Source organism: Capra hircus, chromosome 1 (assembly GCF_001704415.2).
Source record: "Capra hircus breed San Clemente chromosome 1, ASM170441v1, whole genome shotgun sequence".
NCBI lineage: Eukaryota > Metazoa > Chordata > Mammalia > Artiodactyla > Bovidae > Capra > Capra hircus.
In genome coordinates, this window is record NC_030808.1 from 107,782,594 (window position 1) to 107,802,910 (window position 20,317).

At 41.3% G+C, this 20,317-nt stretch overlaps 1 protein-coding gene across 1 annotated transcript in view; it reads right to left on the reverse strand.

Annotated features, from left to right (window-relative positions):
• IQCJ (IQ motif containing J) overlaps positions 1 to 20,317 on the reverse strand; it is a 209,760-nt gene that overhangs the window by 17,987 nt on the left and 171,456 nt on the right. Inside the window, 1 exon segment of the mRNA XM_018050356.1 lies at positions 7,334 to 7,398. Within this exon segment, the coding sequence (XP_017905845.1) occupies positions 7,334 to 7,398 (65 nt within the window).

A 20,317-nucleotide genomic window follows, 5' to 3' on the forward strand; every position in this document is an offset into this window, starting at 1 on the left:
ATTGGAAAAGACTCTGATGCTGGGAAAGACTGAAGGCAGGAGGAGAAGGGGATGACAGAGGATGAGATGGTTGGGTGGCATCACCAACTCAATGGACATGAGTTTGAGCAAGCGCTGGGAATTGGCGAAGAACAGGGGACCCTGGCGTGCTGCAGTCCATGGGGTCACAAATAGACATGACTGAGCAACTGAACTCAGCTGATGAGGAAGATATTAAAATAAAGGAGTAAAATCCAAAGAAAACAAAAACACTAATTTAAAAAGATACTGCTGCACATGCCCCAATGTTCATGACAGCATTATTTACAATAGCCAAGATAGGGAAGCAACCGAAGTATCCACCAAAAGATGAATGGATAAAGAAGATGTGGTATAGACATACCATGAAATAACATTCTGCTATAAAAAGAATGACATTTTGTCCTTTGCAGCAACATGGATGGACCTGGAGGGTATTATGCTTAATGAATAAGTCAGACAAAGACATACTGTATGTTATCACATAGATGCTGAATCTAAAACATAAAACACATGAGTGGATATAACAAAGCAGAAGCAGAGTATTACAAGGTACAAACTACTCTTAATATGTATGAAGTAAATAAGCTACAAGAATATATTGTACAGCACAAGGAATATAGACAATATTTTATAATGACTTTCAGTTCAGTTCAGTCGCTCAGTCATGTCCCACTCTTTGCAACCCGTGAATCGCAGCGCGCCAGGCCTCCCTGTCCAACACCAACTCCCGGAGTTCACTCAGATTCACGTCCATCGAGTCAGTGATGCCATCCAGCCATCTCATCCTCTGTCGTCCCCTTCTCCTCCTGCCCCCAATCCCTCCCAGCATCAAAGTCTTTTCCAATGAGTCAACTCTTTGCATGAGGTGGCCAAAGTACTGGAGTTTCAGCTTTAGCATCATTCCTTCCAAAAAAATCCCACAGCTGATCTCCTTCAGAATGGACTGGTTGGATCTCCTTGCAGTCCAAGGGACTCTCAAGAGTCTTCTCCAACACCACAGTTTAAAAGCATCAATTCTTCGGTGCTCAGCCTTCTTCACAGTCCAATTCTCACATCCATACATGACTACTAGAAAAACCGTAGCCTTGACTAGACAGACCTTAGTCGGCAAAGTAATGTCTCTGCTTTTGAATATACTATCTAGTTGGTCCTAACTTTTCTTCCAAGGAGTAAGTGTCTTTTAAATTCATGGCTGCAGTCACCATCTGCAGTGATTTTGGAGCCCCAAAAAATAAAGTCTGACACTGTTTCCACTGATTCCCCATCTATTTCCCATGGAGTGATGGGACTGGATGCTATAATCTATAGAATTGTAAATCATTATGTTGTATACCTGAAATTAATATAATGTGAATTAACTAAGTATCAATTAAAAAATTAGGTCATTGATTTCAGAAACACAACCTAGGCAGGCCCAGGCAGGACTAAATCCCACTGAGGTCCCATTCTGAAAGTGTGAGAAAAGGGAGAGGAGGGCAGGAAGCTATTTACCTGGCCTGGCCACTCAGGTAAGGGGATCTGGGATGCAGCTATTGGTTGGACCCAGTTAGATCCATTATCTTTCTACACCACCTAAAGGATCTTGTTCACCTGTGACTTTATTGGGACTGCAAAATGATTCATTGAAAGTGACTCTACTGACATTATTGGGACCCCTGATGGCAATTTATTTCCATGAATGTGAGCATCAAACTAAACAAATGAATGTATTCCTTCATTGAAATGATTTGAAGTGCCATTGTTAAATGATTATAAAAGTGACCTATGGGGGGGGGAAAAAAGTGACCTATGTTCTTTGGAAAAAAAGAGTAGAAGTGAAATGTTCAGGCTATTTTTGAACAACAAAAAAATATTGTGGAAGGGGACAATACAAGTTGGAATATAAAAGGAAATAAGTTTTGTATAAGCAGGAAACTAATAGTCACTGGTCACACAATGTGTACAAAACACTGTTGTGATATTTTGCATGTATTATCTCATTTAGTTCTCCCAGTGGCCTCTATTAGTCAAGCACTATTTTCCATAGCATAGAGGTGAGAAATCTGAAGCTCAGAGAGGTTATGTGCAAGTCAACAGAAATCCCATTAAAACTCAAGTCTCGCCACTACAAAGTACCATTTTGAAGATTTTTATATCAGACTTTACTAAACTTCTACTGACTGTGGTTACCATAAAATATTTGACATCTAATCATGTGGTAATGGGTGTATCGGTATGTGTCTGTGTGTTTAAAACTGAAATTAAAGTTTCAGGAGTTATGAATTCTCCAACTACATAAAATGTACTCTGATATTTTTAAATTATATTTCAGATTTTTTAAAAGGTCAGTGGTGACCAACAAATCAGTTTAACAAATCATCAGCGGATTGTGATCTACAGTTTGAAAAATGTTGCTACAGGGAAACAAAGAACTTGAAGCAGGAAAATGAGATGAATGGGATGTTTTAGAATGGCTTGTGGTGGGAGTGAGCAAGGAGAATGAAGGCAATCATTTAGTTGGGTATTCAAATTGGCCAGATAATAAAGACCAGGATTATAGTTACAGTAAAGAAGAGAAAAGGATAAGAAAAAAATTTGTGCTAGAGACATCATTAGAATAACGAATGTATTTTCTCCTCTCGAGAAAGGAATACCCAAGTGATGGGGAAAACATGGTAGATTAGATATGGCCACTGCATGCTGCCAACAGCCCAACATAGTGCTGTGGTTGCTCAAGTGGGATGCTCAGGGGCAAAGGAAAAAAACACCCTTGTCTGGTCTGTGCCACTGGTATTCGGGGTCCATTATTAACTTTATTTGCTCATTTAAAGATATAATAAATGTCTCCTCTGTGCCACGAACGATGCAAAACGTGGGGACACAATGATGAAAAGCTTAGACATGGCTACTGTTCTTACAGTTTAGGAGATATATATTGAAAAAGTAACTAAAAATGTGACAGATGTTATTAAAGGGCACCACAGAGACCTAAGCCAGTGGTGGTAGGCATGATAAGCCTTATTTTTATAATTCTATGGTCTTGTGGGAACAACGGCCCTGTAAAAAGGATACTTTAAAACATTGTATTATTACAATAAGAAATTAACAATTTGGGCAATAAAGATATACATGAAGTATTGTGGGACCTGTTGCTATACACAGCAACCAAAGACAAGGCTCAAGTCCATAATGAGAACATTTTTTATAATATTAGCAAATTTGTTAATGTTTGTTAATTTATACATCCTCAGGAAGTGATACACTACAAACACCAATAGGTTTAAACTAGATAACTTTAATTCATTCAATCAATAATTGCCAGTGGGTAATAAAGTGATTGGGTATTCCCAGGTAGCTCAGCTGGTAAAGAATCCTCCTGCAATGCAGAATACCCTGGTTCAATTTTTGGGTCAGGAAGTTCCCCTGGAGATGAGATATGCTAGCTGCTCCAGTATTCTTGGACTTTACTGCTGGCTCAGACAGTAAAGAATCCACCTGCAGTGTGGAAGACCTGGGTTCGATCTTTGGGTTGGGAAGATCCCCTGGAGGAGGGCATGGCAATCCACTCCAGTATTCTTGCCTGGAGAATCTCATGGACAGAGAAGCCTGGCAGCTACAGTCTATGGATGGAGTCACAAAGAGTCAGACATGACTGAGTGACTAAGCACAGCACAATAAAATGATTATATTAGTATGTCAGAAGACTGTGTGACTTGCAATCATGAATTTCCTACTCTCACACCCAGCCTGGTTCAATATTTACAAAAAATAGCACTCAAACTAAGGTCTTAAGTTAATAAATGATTTTCAAAAACAACAGAGTCACAAGCAGCCTTCTTCCTGATTAATGGCCTTAGTAGTTGCTCTTCTCTGTTTAAGGGAATATGCCAAACTTCACTGAGAGAAAGACAGACAGACAGACAGAGAGAAAAATGCACCCAAAGCTCCTGCATATCGTCTCAAGTAGAATAGAGTTGCCTTGGAGAAGGAAATGGCAACCTACTCCAGCGTTCTTGCCTGGAGAATCCCAGGGACAGGGGAGCCTGGTAGGCTGCCGTCTATGGGGTCACACAGAGTCAGACATGACTGAAGTGACTTAGCAGCAGCAGCAGCAGAATAGAGTTGCAGCCTCCCCTCCCTTCCTACCAACTGTCTACCACAAAATCCTGTTGAGCATTCAGAATAAATGTAATGTTCCAAGGGGGAATAACAGATCAACTGCCATGACACCACTATCGCTTAACTTATGGTCATTTCAAGTAGCTGAGATGATTTACATCAGCACCCAAGTCAGCTACAGCCATAATGAAATGCCTAATCTGCTCGCTCAAAGTACCCCAATTTCTCAATCAAATTTGACAGCTTTCAAGGACACAGTGTGGCCCTGAAATGGACCAGAATTCCAGGCAAATGGACAGAGTGGTTAGGACAAGCATGAAAGAGAAGCTTGCCCCACAGGCCTATGTGTTTTGAGAGAAGACTCTGAATCTCATCCCTCGAATTCCTCAATCATGACTGGGGAATACAAGCGTACAAAACAGATTGGCCATTTTCAGAAGCTTGTAGCTTTCTTGGATTTCTAGATAATTCGAGAGAAAAACAGAGGGAGGGCAAGGAGGCAGAAGTCCACATATTGACCACTAGTCTTCGCATATCTTCCTGAGAGATATGCTGGGAAAGATACATGCTGGTGTTAGCCAGGGGTTTGATACAGAGTTGTGGTCAATTAGCAGAAAAAAACTGCTAGAGTTCACTTCCCACATTAAAATCAATAATGACAAAATAGTATAGTCAGATTTAAAAAGTAAACGAGCTGAGCTGAACGTCACAGAGAAAGTGTGTCCTCAGAGAATTAAGCTAAATGAGATTATTGAATAACTAAAAAAAAAAAAAATTCTAAAATATATGTAGACCACTGGTTCTCAACCCCAGATCCTCATTAGTATCACACCAAGGAAGCTTTCAAAAAATACTGATTCTTGGACCTCAGCCCCAGGGATTCATATTTGACTTGTCTGGGCTGGTATTTCTATTAAATTCCCTGGTGATTCGAAGTGTAGCCAGGATGAAGAACCACTGATTTAATGTCATGATGATACTAATTAATCTCCATAGAAGAAAAATCTTCTTTCTAGTTTCAGCCAAAAAAATCTTCAGTTATTATTGTTTACAAATAAGTAGTGATGATGGTGATGAGGGAGAAGAGGAAAATCAAACTATTTTATTCTTATTTACCCAAATTATTGAGAACCTGCATAACAAAGATAAATCAAATCCATAGATAAGTCAGCATCTTTATTTGATCAAATGAACTGTTCTTCAAGTGGTACCATGGAGAATTCTTAGAACTGCCGTGGGATGGCTATGGACCTGAGAGGCTGGCTAATTCAAACAGCCCCCATATGGCTGAGGAAGGAGCTGATACTGAAGGCACCATGCTATCATGGGTGCCACATTTCATGTGCTCAATAAGACTGTCAAGCCAGCATTCTTAGCTTCATTTTCAAAGATGGGGAAATGGGCTCAGGATGATTAAGTAATTTGTGCAGACTCATAAAGCCAGGAAAAAGCAGAAAGAGGAATCAAATCAAGGTTTTCCAATGTGCAGAAATGTTTTCAACAGCATCTCAGATGGCCATGTGCACTCTTCTTAGGCACTTCCAGTGTCTATTACCTCACTGCTTAACAAAAAAAGTGCTCTCTGTTGAGCAGGTTGAATTTTTACTAAATTCATTCTTTTTTCTGTGTCACCACCTATTGCTCCATATATCCTGCTCATTAATCCTTGTTCTGCTTTCTAAAACAAGAAAAACAATGTAGTCCCTCTTTTATAGGAAAATTTCTTCAAATGTTTAAGTATAGGTATATGTCCCCTCGGAGAAGGCAATGGCAATCCACTCCAGTACTCATGCCTGGCAAATTCCATAGACAGAGGAGCCTGGTAGGCTGCAGTCTATGGGGTCACTAAGAGTTGGACACGACTGAGCGACTTCACTTTCACTTCTCACTTTCATGCACTGGAGAAGGAAATGGCAACCCACTCCAGTGTTCTTGCCTGGAGAATCCCAGGGACGGGGGAGCCTAGTGGGCTGCCTTCTCTGGGGTCGCACAGAGTCAGACACGACTGAAGCGACTTAGCAGCAGCATATGTCCCCTCCAAGATCTCTTTTCTCCAAGCTACACATCCTCAACTCTTTGCAGTAGTTTTACGTGGTCCCAGAACCCTCACAGTTTTAACCCTTTGATGCCCTATGTTTTTTAAATGTGGTACCCAGAGAAAAATGTGGTGACCCCCACATGGACCTGGCCATGGGACTCCCTTTGAAGACAAAAGGAGAACGGAGCAGCAGAGGATGAGACAGTTAGGTATCAATAGCATCACTGACCCAACGGACATGAATTTGAGCAAAATCCAGGATATAGTGGAGGACAGAGGAGCCTGGTGTGCTATAGTCCATGAGTCCATGAGGTTGCAGAGTCAGACAGGATTTAGTGACTGAATAACAACAATGACATGGGACTTACTGGTTACCAGCATGGGCTCTGGAGGCACTGAACCCGACTTTCATTCTCATCCTCACCACCCTCTGCCGAGTGTCCTTAGACAAGTGCTGAAAGTCCCCTGGGTCTCTTTTCTTATGGGTAAAATGGAAATAATAATATCGAAAGGTCACTTCAGAGTTTGCTGAGGAAACATCCATAAGCATCCACTCGTACCAAGTACACTGTAAATGCTCAATTAATGATAGCTCATTTTTTTCTTCTTTTATCTTGATAGTATATACCTACTACTCAGACTATTATGGTGATATTTTTGGAAGCCATATAAAATCATGGTCTTTAACGTTAGATAAAACCTCTAAGCATTCACTGACACAGAAGTCAGAATATGTCTTTTACAAGCTCTAATTGTACAATTTTCTTTAAAATCTAAATAAAAGACTGTACTTTTAATCTCTGTTCAATTTCTTCTCTTTCATTCTGCTTTTAATTCCAGCTCAGTTTTGTGCCACTCTGCAGTATTATTTTGAATGGTCATTCTATCAGTCTCAGTGTTACCCTTGTGTTTTTACAAATTTTATGACTTCCTTCTCTACATATCCCTGATTAAAAGCCAAAGATAGAGTAGGGTTAAGTTTCAAGCCCTCCAGGAATCATGTCACTCTGTTAATCAGTACAGTCTGTGCACTGTAGCTCAAGTAGCCATAAGTCTGTTTGACTATGTCTCAAATGAGCCACGTTTCTGGGTCCTGATCAAATAATATCCTAATTTTTGCCTTGTGAATAGTTTTTTTTTTAATGCCAGCATTTCAACTTTAGTATTTTTACTTACTTTTCAAGTAAATACTTTCCATCATTAACTTGTTTCAAGGGGTTCTGCAATCTTTTCAATTCTTCCTGTAAAAAAGAAAAAAAAAATGTCTTACAAGTTGACTCCATGTACTTATGGGTAATATTTCAGGAACATTGCTACCAAAATTGATATAATCACTGTTATGAGTTCTGGACTTTGCAATGGATGAGAGTTTCACATACAATTTTATCCTTGATCAGATTAAAATGCAGTTCTTCCACTTACATTGTATGATATTTTTTTAACAGCTAAAGATAATGCCTCCTGTTATTTTTCCAGAGTGGCAATATGTTTATGCAGATCCACCCACACACCTCCCAAATTTACTCTTATCAACAGTATTGTGTTTGCTGGTTGCTGGGCGAGGGACTCTAAGGAAGGTGGAATGGGTTTGACCATTTAGCAAACACCATCTCTTGTCTCTTGGTAACTCTTGGTTACCTCAGCCCCAGTGCTCAGACACACACACACACACACACAAGCAAACACATACACACACTCCTTCCCTGAATTTCAGGCATCCAGTCTCAGTAATCCCATTCCCTCAGCCACAGCGATTGCTTCAGGGATGAGACAGAAGTCAGCCCAGGTTCCTGGTGAGACTGTCTGTCTCCAGACTTGTTTTCAGTCACAGCAGGATTTAAGGAAGGCCCACAGAGAGCTACAGTTCATAGGATCACAAAGAGCCAGACATGACTGACGAGACTTAGCACATAGGCAGCACAGAAGTCTGGACCTGGGAAGACCACAGTTCCTTGAGATCAACCTGCTTGTCTCATCACCACAAATGGCTGAAATGCCAAGAGGAAGCCCCAATATGCACTAACTACTCATTCACCTCTGAAAGACCATCAAGACTAGTCCCAACATGTTTCCAACCCATCAGCCATCTGAGTCTCCTCAGTTACCCATTTTCTTTCTTTCTTTTTATTTATTTATTTTTTGTTGTTGTTTCTCTAGCTTTATTTTTTTTTTCTTTTTACTTCATTTTACTCTACAATGCTGTATTGGTTTTGCCATACATTGACATGGATCCACCACGGATGTACATGCATTCCCAAATATGAACCCCCCTCCCACCTCGCTCCCCATAACATCTCTCTGGGTCATCCCCGTGCACCAGCCCCAAGCATCCTGTATCCTGCATTGGACATAAATTGGCAATTCATTTCCTACATGATAGTATACATGTTTCAATGCCATTCTCCCAGATCATCTCACCCTCTCCCTCTCCCTCAGAGTCCAAAAGTCTGCTCTACACATCTGTGTCTCTTTTGCTGTCTCAAATACAGGGTCATCATTACCATCTTTCTAAATTTCATATATATGTGTCAGTATACTGTATTGGTGTTTTTCTTTCTGGCTTACTTCATTCTGTATAATCGGCTCCAGTTTCATCCATCTCATTAGAACTGATTCAAATGTATTCTTTTTAATAGCTGAGTAATACTCCATTGTGTATATGTACCACCACTTTCTTATCCATTCATCTGCTGATGGACATCTAGATTGTTTCCAAGTCCTGGCTATTATAAACAGTGCTGCAATGAACATTGGAGACATGTGTCTCTTTCTATTCTGGTTTCCTCAGTGTGTATGCCCAGCAGTGGGATTGCTGGGTCATAAGGCAGTTCTATTTGCAACTTTTTAAGGAATCTCCACACTGTTCTCCATAGTGGCTGTACTAGTTTGCATTCCCACCAACAGTGTAAGAGGGTTCCCTTTTCTCCACACCCTCTCCAGCATTTATTGCTTGTGGACTTTTGGATTGCAGCCATTCTGACTGGTGTGAAGTGGTAGCTAATTGTGGTTTTGATTTGCATTTCTCTAATAATGAGTGATATTGAGCATCTTTTCATGTGTTTGTTAGCCATCCGTATGTCTTCTTTGGAGAAATGTCTATTTAGTTCTTTGGCCCATTTTTTGATTGGGTCATTTATTTTTCTGGAATTGAGCTGCATAAGTTGCTTGTATATTTTTGAGATTAGTTGTTTGTCAGTTGCTTCATTTGCTATTATTTTCTCCCATTCAGAAGGCTGTCTTTTCACCTTGCTTATATTTTCCTTTGTTGTGCAGAAGCTTTTAATTTTAATTAGATCCCATTTGTTTATTTTGCTTTTATTTCCAGAATTCTGGGAGGTGGATCATAGAGGATCCTGCTGTGATTCATGTCAGAGAGTGTTTTGCCTATGTTCTTCTCTAGGAGTTTTATAGTTTCTGGTCCTACACTTAGATCTTTAATCCATTTTGAGTTTATTTTTGTGTGCGGTGTTAGAAAGTGATCTAGTTTCATTCTTTTACAAGTGGTTGACCAGTTTTCCCAGCATCACTTGTTAAAGAGATTGTCTTTACTCCATTGTATATTCTTACCTCCTTTGTCAAAGATAAGGTGTCCATATGTGTGTGGATTTATCTCTGGGCTTTCTATTTTGTTCCATTGATCTATATTTCTATCTTTGTGCCAGTACCATACTGTCTTGATGACTGTGGCTTTGTAGTAGAGCCTGGAGTCAGGCAAGTTGATTCCTCCAGTTCCATTCTTCTTTCTCAAGATTGCTTTGGCTATTCGAGGTTTTTTGTATTTCCATACAGATCTTGAAATTATTTGTTCTAGTTCTGTGAAAAATACCGCTGGTAGCTCGATAGGGATTGCATTGAATCTGTAGATTGCTTTGGGTAGTATACTCATTTTCACTATATTGATTCTTCCAATCCATGAACACGGTATATTTCTCCATCTATTAGTGTCCTCTTTGATTTCTTCCACCAGTGTTTTACAGTTTTCTATGTATAGGTCTTAAGTTTCTTTAGGTAGATAAATTCCTAAGTATTTTATTCTTTTTGTTGCAATGGTGGATGGAATTGTTTCCTTAATTTCTTTTTCTACTTTCTCCTTATTAGTGTATAGGAATGCAAGGGATTTCTGTGTGTTGATTTTATATCCTGCAACTTTACTATATTCATTGATTAGCTCTAGTAATTTTCTGGTGGAGTCTTTAGGGTTTTCTATGTAGAGGATCATGTCATCTGCAAACAGTGAGAGTTTTACTTCTTCTTTTCCAGTTTGGATTCCTTTTATTTCTTTTTCTGCTCTGATTGCTGTGGCCAAAACTTCCAGAACTATGTTGAATAGTAGCGGTGAAAGTGGGCACCCTTGTCTTATTCCTGACTTTAGGGGAAATGCTTTCAATTTTTCACCATTGAGGATAATGTTTGCTGTGGGTTTGTCATATATAGCTGTTATTATGTTGAGGTATGTTCCTTCTATTCATGCTTTCTGGAGAGTTTCTATCATAAATGGATGTTGAATTTTGCCAAAGACCTTCTCTGCATCTATTGAGATAATCATATGGCTTTTATTTTTCAGTTTGTTAATGTGGTGAATTAACCATTTTCTTTAACTTCTTACCCTACTGTACAACCCCACATTTGACCCAGTCACCTAACTCTCCCCAGTCCCTCCAGTCTTTCCACTGAACCCTTTGCAACTCACAGTCCATCATCATTAAAATCCTCTATCTCCTCAGTTTCTTTGAACATTCCCTTAATTATCTAAACCTGGCTGATCCTGAGCACCCTGTCTCCTCTGCAGTCCTCTGTAGAGGTGGCCATCTCCTCCCCATGTGCTATATACAATACACTCTGGAGGAGGGATAGGGCCATTTCTGCTCCTCCCTGCTGTTCCCAGATCCTCTTCATCCTATAAAACCTCACTCTTCTGGAAACACACAAGCAGCCTGTCCAAGGGCTCTGGTCCTTCTCATCTATCTTCTCTCCTCAGGTCTTATCCAGTCCTCAGCTTTAAATCTGTGCTTGCACCTGACCTCTCCTCTAAATGCCATCTGACACATCCACCTGCCTTCCTGGGAGTTCTGTGTGCCTGGCTGACAGGCATCTCAAGTTCAAACCAAGTCTTGCTTTCACTGTCTAGACCCTCCCACCCAAACCTCCTGCTTCACCACTTCTTCCTCATTTTAACAAATGACATTAATATTCACCTAGACATGCAGCGATATGACTCCTGAAACCTAGAAGTCAGCCTCTACTCCTTCCTTCCTCTCTCAATCCACGGTCAATCAATCAGCTAATTACGTGGGTCCCAAGTTCAAAATATATCCAGAAATTGACCACTACTCCTCAGTCTGGTCTAAGGCAACTGTGAGAATCTCCTATCTCCCTGCTTCCCAAGTTATCCCTCTTCATTCACTTCTCCTTATATCAACCAGCACGACCATTGAGCATTTGGGTTTGCTTTTATAAGTGAGCGAAAAGCACACATCATAAGTGTACAGCACAACGAGTTTTGACAAATGCATACGTTGGTAGAATTACCACCCCAAATGAAATACAGAACATTTACTTCACTCCTGAAGGTTTCTTTGTGTCCCTGTTCAATCAATTCCCCTCTCCCAAAGGCACTCCTGTTCTGATTTTTATCACCATAAATTAATTTTTTAATTAATTTTTATTAGGGCATAGGTGCTCACCATAGGTTAATTTTGCCTGTACTAGAATTTCACATATATTTGTCTATTCTTTTGTATCTTAATTCCCTCAGCATCATATTGATACATAGGCAGCTATATATGGTGAATGGCTATGAAGATAGAGATGACTAAAGGGTAGACAAAGAGAGACACAGCATCCTTTTCACTCTTATACATTTTATTTTCAAGGTAAAACTTACCCTTCAACCCTACAGACTCTGGTTTCTAGACTCTGGTTCCTAAGAGTAAGTCTCCACCTCTACTCTCTATCAGTCACTCAGTTTTATCCGACTCATTGTGACCCCATGGAATGTAGCCAGACAGACTCCTCTGTCCATAAAATAGTCCAGGCAAAAATAATGGAGTGGGTTGCCATTTCCTACTCTGGGGGATCTTCCTGACTCAGGGATCGAAACCATGGCTCCTGCATCTCCTGCGCTGGCAGGCAGATTCTTTATCCCTAGCACTACCTGGGAAGCCCCCTCTATTCTTTATTTTCTCCCAACCCTCCACTCCTCCCAACTAATCCTTCAGCATATCCCACCCCACCTCCCGCGACCAGAGCAATAAATCCAGGTCATAGAAAAGGTCAGGCTTAAAGCCACTGTTATACAGAGAGGAAATAGGCTGGATAAGGATCCTTAGTTCTTGAAAACCAGAGGTGGATTTTTAGGCCCTGAACTTTTCCTCGTTTCCCACCTGTTTCAGTATTAGGAAAGAGACTGTGTTGTGGTGGTCCTGGCACATTCTTCTCCTGCATGTGCCTGTGGGTTTCTTTTCTTTTTCCCTGGGCATCTGTGGGGCAGGAAGGAACAGGTTTCTGCACTTGGGGCCAGCCACTCTCTTTCCTTTGGTTTTTTCATTGCAGGGAGTTTTGGGGAGGGAGAAGGAAGGCTTTGGTGCAGCACTTTATTCAATCTGACTGTCCACGTTCTAGGAAATCATATTAAACATAAGGTCAACGACTAACAAGAGCTTTCTGAACAGCTGCTCTGCTGACAATTTGGAGGATTGATTTCATCATTTGGTCATTTAAGCTAACTATACAAAAACACTTCAGCTCAATTGGCCTGCAAGTTCCATACCGTATCCTTGTTTTCTGGGAAATGGACAAAGAAACTGGCTTATTCCATGGATCTTTGTTTGGAGTTTCACTCTGATAGTTTTCCATCGATTTACCATTAAAAACATATACATGTTGGTCTTTCCCAACCCTGGTTTCTCTTACTAGTCTTTGTTGCCTCAGTCTCACATCCAAGCATGCTATTTCATATTAGAAACCAGCATGGCTCCCAGGTGCTTTCAGATGGATTCCAGGATCTCAGCCAGAGCTTGTTTGTCTTACCAGGGAGGGCCCTGCCTCATGCCCTCCCTCACCAAGTCTGGTCCTGTGAAACTTCACCCAATCCTGAACTCACATGCTCTCTTACACTGGGGGACACTGGGGCCCCAACTCTTCTATTGGCCCACTCTCATTCTTCCTTCAGAAAGCACCCCCCCCCCACTTTCCCCTCCTCCATAGAGCATTCCCTAACTCAACAAGAGGATCCGGTACCTCACCCTGCCTCCTCAGCATCCTGTGGTGATGGTGATCCCTGGTTTAGCCTTACCTCGTTACCTGACCCACCCCACCACTGGGCTTTTCAAAATCAGGGGTGGTGATTTATTCACCTTGAGGTTCCTACTCCCCAAATGATGCATTTAGGTTGTGCCTACTGAATATATGCTGAATAAATGAATTGAGCTAAATGAGATGAAAAGAAACCTTAGTGGCTTAACGTTCCCTCCAAATCTCAAGATGTTCCATGTCCTCTGGTGATTTTTCCCTGCCTCTCCACCTCTTTTGTTTGTTTGTTTTTTAATCATTCTTTAGCTTTCTTTTTTATTTAACATCATACCTTTTCCAGCTTTACTTGGGCATACCTGAGAGTTACAAATTGTATATATTTAAGGTACATACTTGATATATCTATACATTGTACAATAATGATCACAATGAAGCTAATTAACATATCTATCACCTCCTATCCCTGCCAATTTCTTTCTTTTTTCTTTTCTTTTTTTTTTTTTTGGTGGTGGTGAGCATACCTAAGATCTGCCTTATTAGCACATTTCAGATTTACACTGGAGTATTGTTAAGTACAGTACGCTGCTGTGCATTAGATCTTCAGAGTCTGCTTGTCTTGCATAACTGCACATGGGACCTTGACCAGCATCTTCCCATTTACACACTTACTCATCATCTCCATTCTCTTCTATGCTCTGGGAGACTCAAAATTAGACTTTATCATGCAGGTCCCTTGGTTCTGCGGCTTTGAATAGGCTTTGAGCAGTGGGAGGCACTGGCAGCAGATCAGAAGGGAACAGAAGAGAGAAGCTGGAGTATTTCTCCTCTGTGCTCCCTTCTTTTTCTGCCTCCATACAGGCTCGAGTCACTGCAGGCCATAGCGCCTGTGGGGGCGTGGCCTCTCTCACACGGTCATTCTTGTCACACTCCCATAACTGCTCCATTTTCTTGTCCCTCCAAAACATTTCTTTCCCTCTCTTCCCTCCTTCTCCTTCCTTCTTCTGGCCCTTCCAGCTGCTGATAGCCCCAGATGCTTCACCATTCTCTGTGGTTCTCCCTACATCCTGCCCAAATCTATAGTCACTCAATTCAGCTCTTCAAATCATCCTTCTAAGTGAGTCATCTGCTGTCCCCCTGGACTCTGGCTCACATGTCTCAAGGATACTAAGACTGCTTTTGTTTGTCCTATCCATGCAATTCTTTTCCCATTAATATAATCCAACAAATTAAATTAACATTAATTAATCACATTCATTAACATAAGAACATGTCTGTTTGATGGCTGATCTCTATTAGAGAAGTTGTCCTAACTCAAGGGCCCAGCTCAATTTTATGACTCAGTTTGACTCACCAGATCAGGGGACAATTTCTGCCAGGGGACAATTTCTGCCATGCTCAATTTAATTTCTGTCTTTTTGACATTTGGGCTAAGCCCCTCAACAAAGTGCAAGTTGAGCTATTCAAGTACAACCTGGACATAGAGCATTCCATATTCCTTAATATCATTTCTCCAAATGAAATCTGTGTTATAAGGGGCTGTGAGATGTAGGCTGCCCTAAGGGGGAATAGTTGACTGACTACTTGCCAAACAAAGCCCATGCTTCCCTCTGTCATCAGAGTCCTTCTGAAGTTGCTTTGGTGTGAAATGCTAGACTGGATGATGGATTCTGGATTTTGTTCTTTTGTATCTGGCTTCCCCCTCCCGCCTTAATCCTGTAGGTCTTCTCCTGTCACAATCAGGAAAATACAGCAAAGAGGTTAGACAAATGCATCTCTGTGGCCACTTGGTCAGCCCCTTAACCTGACCAATAATAAACACTCTACTTGTTTTTTCCTGTCTCTGCCACTTTCACTGTCTAAACAAGCAGGGGATATTCTTTGGACAAGTTTAAAATCAGAAATTCACTCAAAATTGCTTTCTCTCTAAAGTGCACTTGTGTCTAAGTGGCAACCTTTTAACTTTTCTGAATTATGCCCTTGCCATTTTATTCTCAGCATATCCCAGAGCATTTAAGGTAACTTAAAACCCATAGCAACAATCTACAATTTACTTCATTGTGTAGCTATGGGTGACAAAACCAATACCACTTTCATTCATCATTTTTGAGTTGGGAATAATTTCAGATTAACCTAAGGGTAGCTATTTAACAAAAGTTAAATGCCAAAATTACTTTTGACTATTCAATCATTCAATTAAACACCACCAGGCTTCCTCAATCCCCTCCACCACCCGCCCATTGCCCTTTTTTTAATGGAAGTGTAATAAGGGCACTAAAAAAGGGGTTACTAATGTTTGCATAATTTGGAAAAGTAGAAGACATAAAATCTATACTAATTTTAGCTCTGCATCATTAAACATGAAATATTGATTATTACTCTTTGCCACAGGATTTATGAAGCTAGTAGCTAGGCTGCTGTGTCCACATAAAGTGAGTCTGATGCTCTGCCCTCGGACCTCAGTGGCTGTAAATGATGCTCCTTGGTGACAGCTGGGAGGCTGGCATTCTGATCCACAGCCTTAAGAGATACATTTCCCAGATTAGACCAGGAATGACCCAGCTGCACAGCCCAACTTCAGAAAATTAAATTGGAGGGAGTCCAAACCTCTGTTGAAATAACTGTGTGAATTACAATGCTTCCATGGGTCTTGTTATAATGTAAATGTGCTTTACAATTTACTGCACTTCCCTCCTACCCCTGCTGTGAATATGAGCATTAACAGTCATCTCATATATTTAAAGGCAAAAAGGCATCAAAAATAAAAATGCAAGATTCATGTTTTCTCCCTTGGAAAGCAGAGGCTAAACTCCTTTCTTTTTTTCTTTGGCCTTTTTTTTTTTTTTTTTTTTTTTTTTGCAAAAAGCACATACATTTTGTTTATGTATTATGCATTAATGTTTTTTATGGCTGACAGACCTGTAAATTTTACACGGGGAAGTTACCTTGCAGCTGAATGTGAATTTCTTTGGGAGGGAAAAAATGGCTAATAGGACATCAACAGCTCATTTAAAAGATTCATTCAGGTAAGCTATAGGCACATGAAGCATATATGAGGTAGCAGACTTTGAAAGAGATTTGACTTGCCTGTTTCTAGCACTTTAAGAACATTCTGAATGTCCAGTGAGACGCATCGGGGACTGTGGTTTTATGGTGACAATCACTTAGTGAGGTGATCCTGGTTTCACTATGCAAGGTCTCAGTAGCATGATTATTCATCACCTCATACATAGTGAAACCTACAGACTTAAGAACATACAGTATGATGCTAGGCATCATTGTGATAGCTCATTCTTTAATCTAGTTTGACCAATCAGGCTCTCATCATAGGCATTAGGACATAAAAGCCTTCGACTGCCAATGCTGAGCATGCCAAACACCTGAGCTCATTTGAACAGATGCCAAAGAGAAACATCTTAAGTAAAAATCCAGTTATAACTGTTTCAATCATTGGTCACCTTGAATCTGATATGATATCAGCTCCTAAGATTCTCCTGGAGTGATGGATGGGAGGGTACACCTATAACCAGATCATCAAAGTCAACCCTATGCCCTAATCTGAACAAGCATCTACAACTCCATCCACTTTCACTATTCGGCACCAGTGGATCCAGGATTGTCAGACAGGGTAGCCAGCCCAAAGTCATGTGGAAAAGCATCCTCTAGGCTTAAATGTCCCCCGTGTCCTTTTCCTAAGATTGTGCATGATGTTCTCAAGGACTTTTGCTAGCTTTTAGAATCACTGACATTCTAAAGTTACTGTTAAGGAACGAAGCCCCAGCACATTACAAAGAGTCTAACCACTTCGACTAAATCTAGGATATGAGGAATTAAAACACTATTAGTAGTGATCTTAAATTGGTTACTCTACTCAACCAATCCGGGCTTCCTGGATGGCTCCTGCAATGCAGGAGGCACAGGAGATGCAGGTTTGTATTCCAACTTGGGAAGATCGCCTGGAATAGGAAATGGAAACACACTCTTGTATTCTTCCCTGGAAAATCCCATGGAGAGAGGAGCCTAGAGGGCTACAGCCCATAGGGTTGCAAGAGTTGGACACGACTGACCATGCACATTCCTGTTCACTCTACTCAAAGTTAGTTCAGCTTAATTTCAGCAGGACAACCATGAAGACTCAACTGAGGCTGAAATACTAAGTTACAATCACTCAGTCAGTTCAGTTGCTCAGTCGTGTCCGACTCTTTGCAACCCCATGAATCGCAGCATGCCAGGCCTCCCTCATCACCAACTCCCGGAGTTCACCTAAAGTCATGGTGCATCGAGTCGGTGATGCCATCCAGCCATCTCATCCTCTGTCGTCCCCTTTTCTTCCTGCCACCAATTCCTCCCAGCATCAGGGTCTTTTCCAATGAGTCAACTCTTCGTATGAGGTGGCCAAAGTATTGGAGTTTCGGCCTCAGCATCAGTCCTTCCAATGAATACCCAGGACTGGTCTCCTTTAGGATGGACTGATTGGATCTCCTTGCAATCCAAGGGACTCTCAAGAGTCTTCTCCAATACCACGGTTCAAAAGCATCAATTCTTCAGTGCTCAGACTTCTTAACAGTCCAACTCTCACATCCATACATGACCACTGGAAAAACCATAGCCTTGACTAAATAGACCTTTGTTGGCAAAATAATGTCTCTGCTTTTGAATATGCTATCTAGGTTGGTCACAACTTTCCTTCCAAGGAGTAAGCATAGATAGTTTTGCATCATATATTTATGCATTTTGAGGGGAAAAAAATCTAGATACCATGATTCAAGCAGAAAATTCTAATACACATAAGCACACAAGCCAGCAAATAAACCCCTCTGAGAATGCAGACAGAACAGCAGAGGTGGATGAGTGAATCTGCCCACACCAAGTCCAGGTTTCCTGTGCCAAAGGTCAAAAGAAAGTGCAGGTAATCAGAACAACATGTGACTCCTGAAGCAAAGGTTCTGGAATGCATTTCACTGTAGTGCAGCAAATGCTGTCCAGATTAGATTTTTGGCTTAGTCCAATCAGAAAATGAGTTTGGGTTTTTTGGGTACTCATCAAGTGATACTGCAGGAAAGCAGCCCAAGTGCCTGCTGGGAAGAGCTCTCCTAACACGCCTGCAGCACCTCAGACCTGTTCACCACTCCCTCTGTTCTCTCCACTCCCAGTGGATTCAGGATCTTTCCTGACTCTCACCAGGAACGGGTTGCACTGGCTTGCCTAAACGCTTTTTTTAAAGTACATTTCTAATAATTTAACACTCCTGCTCATAAACCCTACTGCCAGCCTAAACAAAAATCATCTTCAGGGTTAAAAATAACTGTTAATTTCATAACCCCAGCATCGCTCCTTCGATTCCTTCTGAAATCCTTTCAAGTTCATTGCAAATGCCATTTTGTATATTTTAATATTTCCTTCCACAGCTAATTGCATGTCATTTCTTTGAACTACTGTTATTACCACTAACATTTATTGAATTTTACCAGGTGCCAAGCATTTTGCATAAATTATCTTTTGAAAATTATGACTTCAGCCCCATAAAAATAGCAAAAGATGTGATTATTATTCCCATTACCTGGATAAGAAAACAGACTCTGAGAGATTAAGTAACTTGACCAAGGTCTTACAGGAGAAATGGCATGTTAACCCAAGCAGTCTGATTTCAGATTCTTTCCTTTTCACTCTTTCCTGATGAATGACATGGACAGTGTGAGCAGCAGCAATCTCTCACCAGTGGTGCTTGTAAAGCAGAAGTCATACAGGTTGCAAAGTACTCAGACTTCTTACTTGAGTCAGACATGTCATCTACCCACTGTGTGAACTTAGACAGCTGACTCACACCTCTCACTTCACTTCCGTCATTTGTAAAATGATGGCAACCTCTAGTACAAAGTGTTTTGTGATGAGCAACTAAAATGACATATTTTAAAGTGTTTTGTGTACAATAAAGTGCTGGCCACTCATAAAGAAATTCCTTAAGTACCTGTGTTCCTAAGGACAGCAATGACATCTCTCTTGTCATTCCTGCGGTGCCATCTCTCTCAGTTCTAGTTGTGAGCTCTTGGCCTGGGTGTCCCCTCAGTTTCATCACCTTCAAAATGAGGACACTAATTGTACCAAATTCCAAGGATTGCTGTGAGGCGTGATGATTCAAAATTCATGTAAGTCATTCAGCCTTGCACTAGGCACAGAGTGGGTGCTCAGCATGTTTGTTATTTTCATGGTTTTTATCAGTATACTTCTGTAGCCCCTTCAAACACGGGTCTATACCTCGACACCTTCCCCTGCTGCTGCTGCTGCCGCCGCTAAGTCGCTTCAGTCATGTGCGACTCTGTGCGATCCTACAGACGGCAGCCCACTGGGCTCCGCCATCCCTGGGACTCTCCAGGCAAGAACACTGGAGTGGGTTGCCATTTCCTTCTCCAATGCATGAAAGTGAAAAGTGAAAGTGAAGTCGCTCAGTCGAGTCCGACTCTTAGTGACCCCATGGACTGCAGCCTACCAGGCTCCTCCATCCATGGGAGTTTCCAGGCAAGAGTGCTGGAGTGGGATGCCATTGCCTTCCCGACACCTTCCCCTGGCCCACTCTAAACCCATTGCCCATTAGTCACCCTATTCTGCCAAACAGAATTGCTAACTGTGTCTGGAGCACACCTTCTCTGTTTCCACTGTCCCTGGTTGAGGATTTATCAGCTGCCAGATGGAACAACCTAAATGCTAACCTCATCCTTGGGTCAGTCCCCTGTTTGAAACCTTTCTTGCCTCCCTTCACCTATAGGAAGAGCTTAAGCCACTGGGCCTAGAAGGACCTCATACGAGGTTCTGTGTGACCTGCCCCATCTGTCCCTCCAACTCCTTTCCCTGATCATCTCACCTCCCTATCCCACTTAATCCTCTTAGAACATCAACAAGTCATGAAAACTCAAA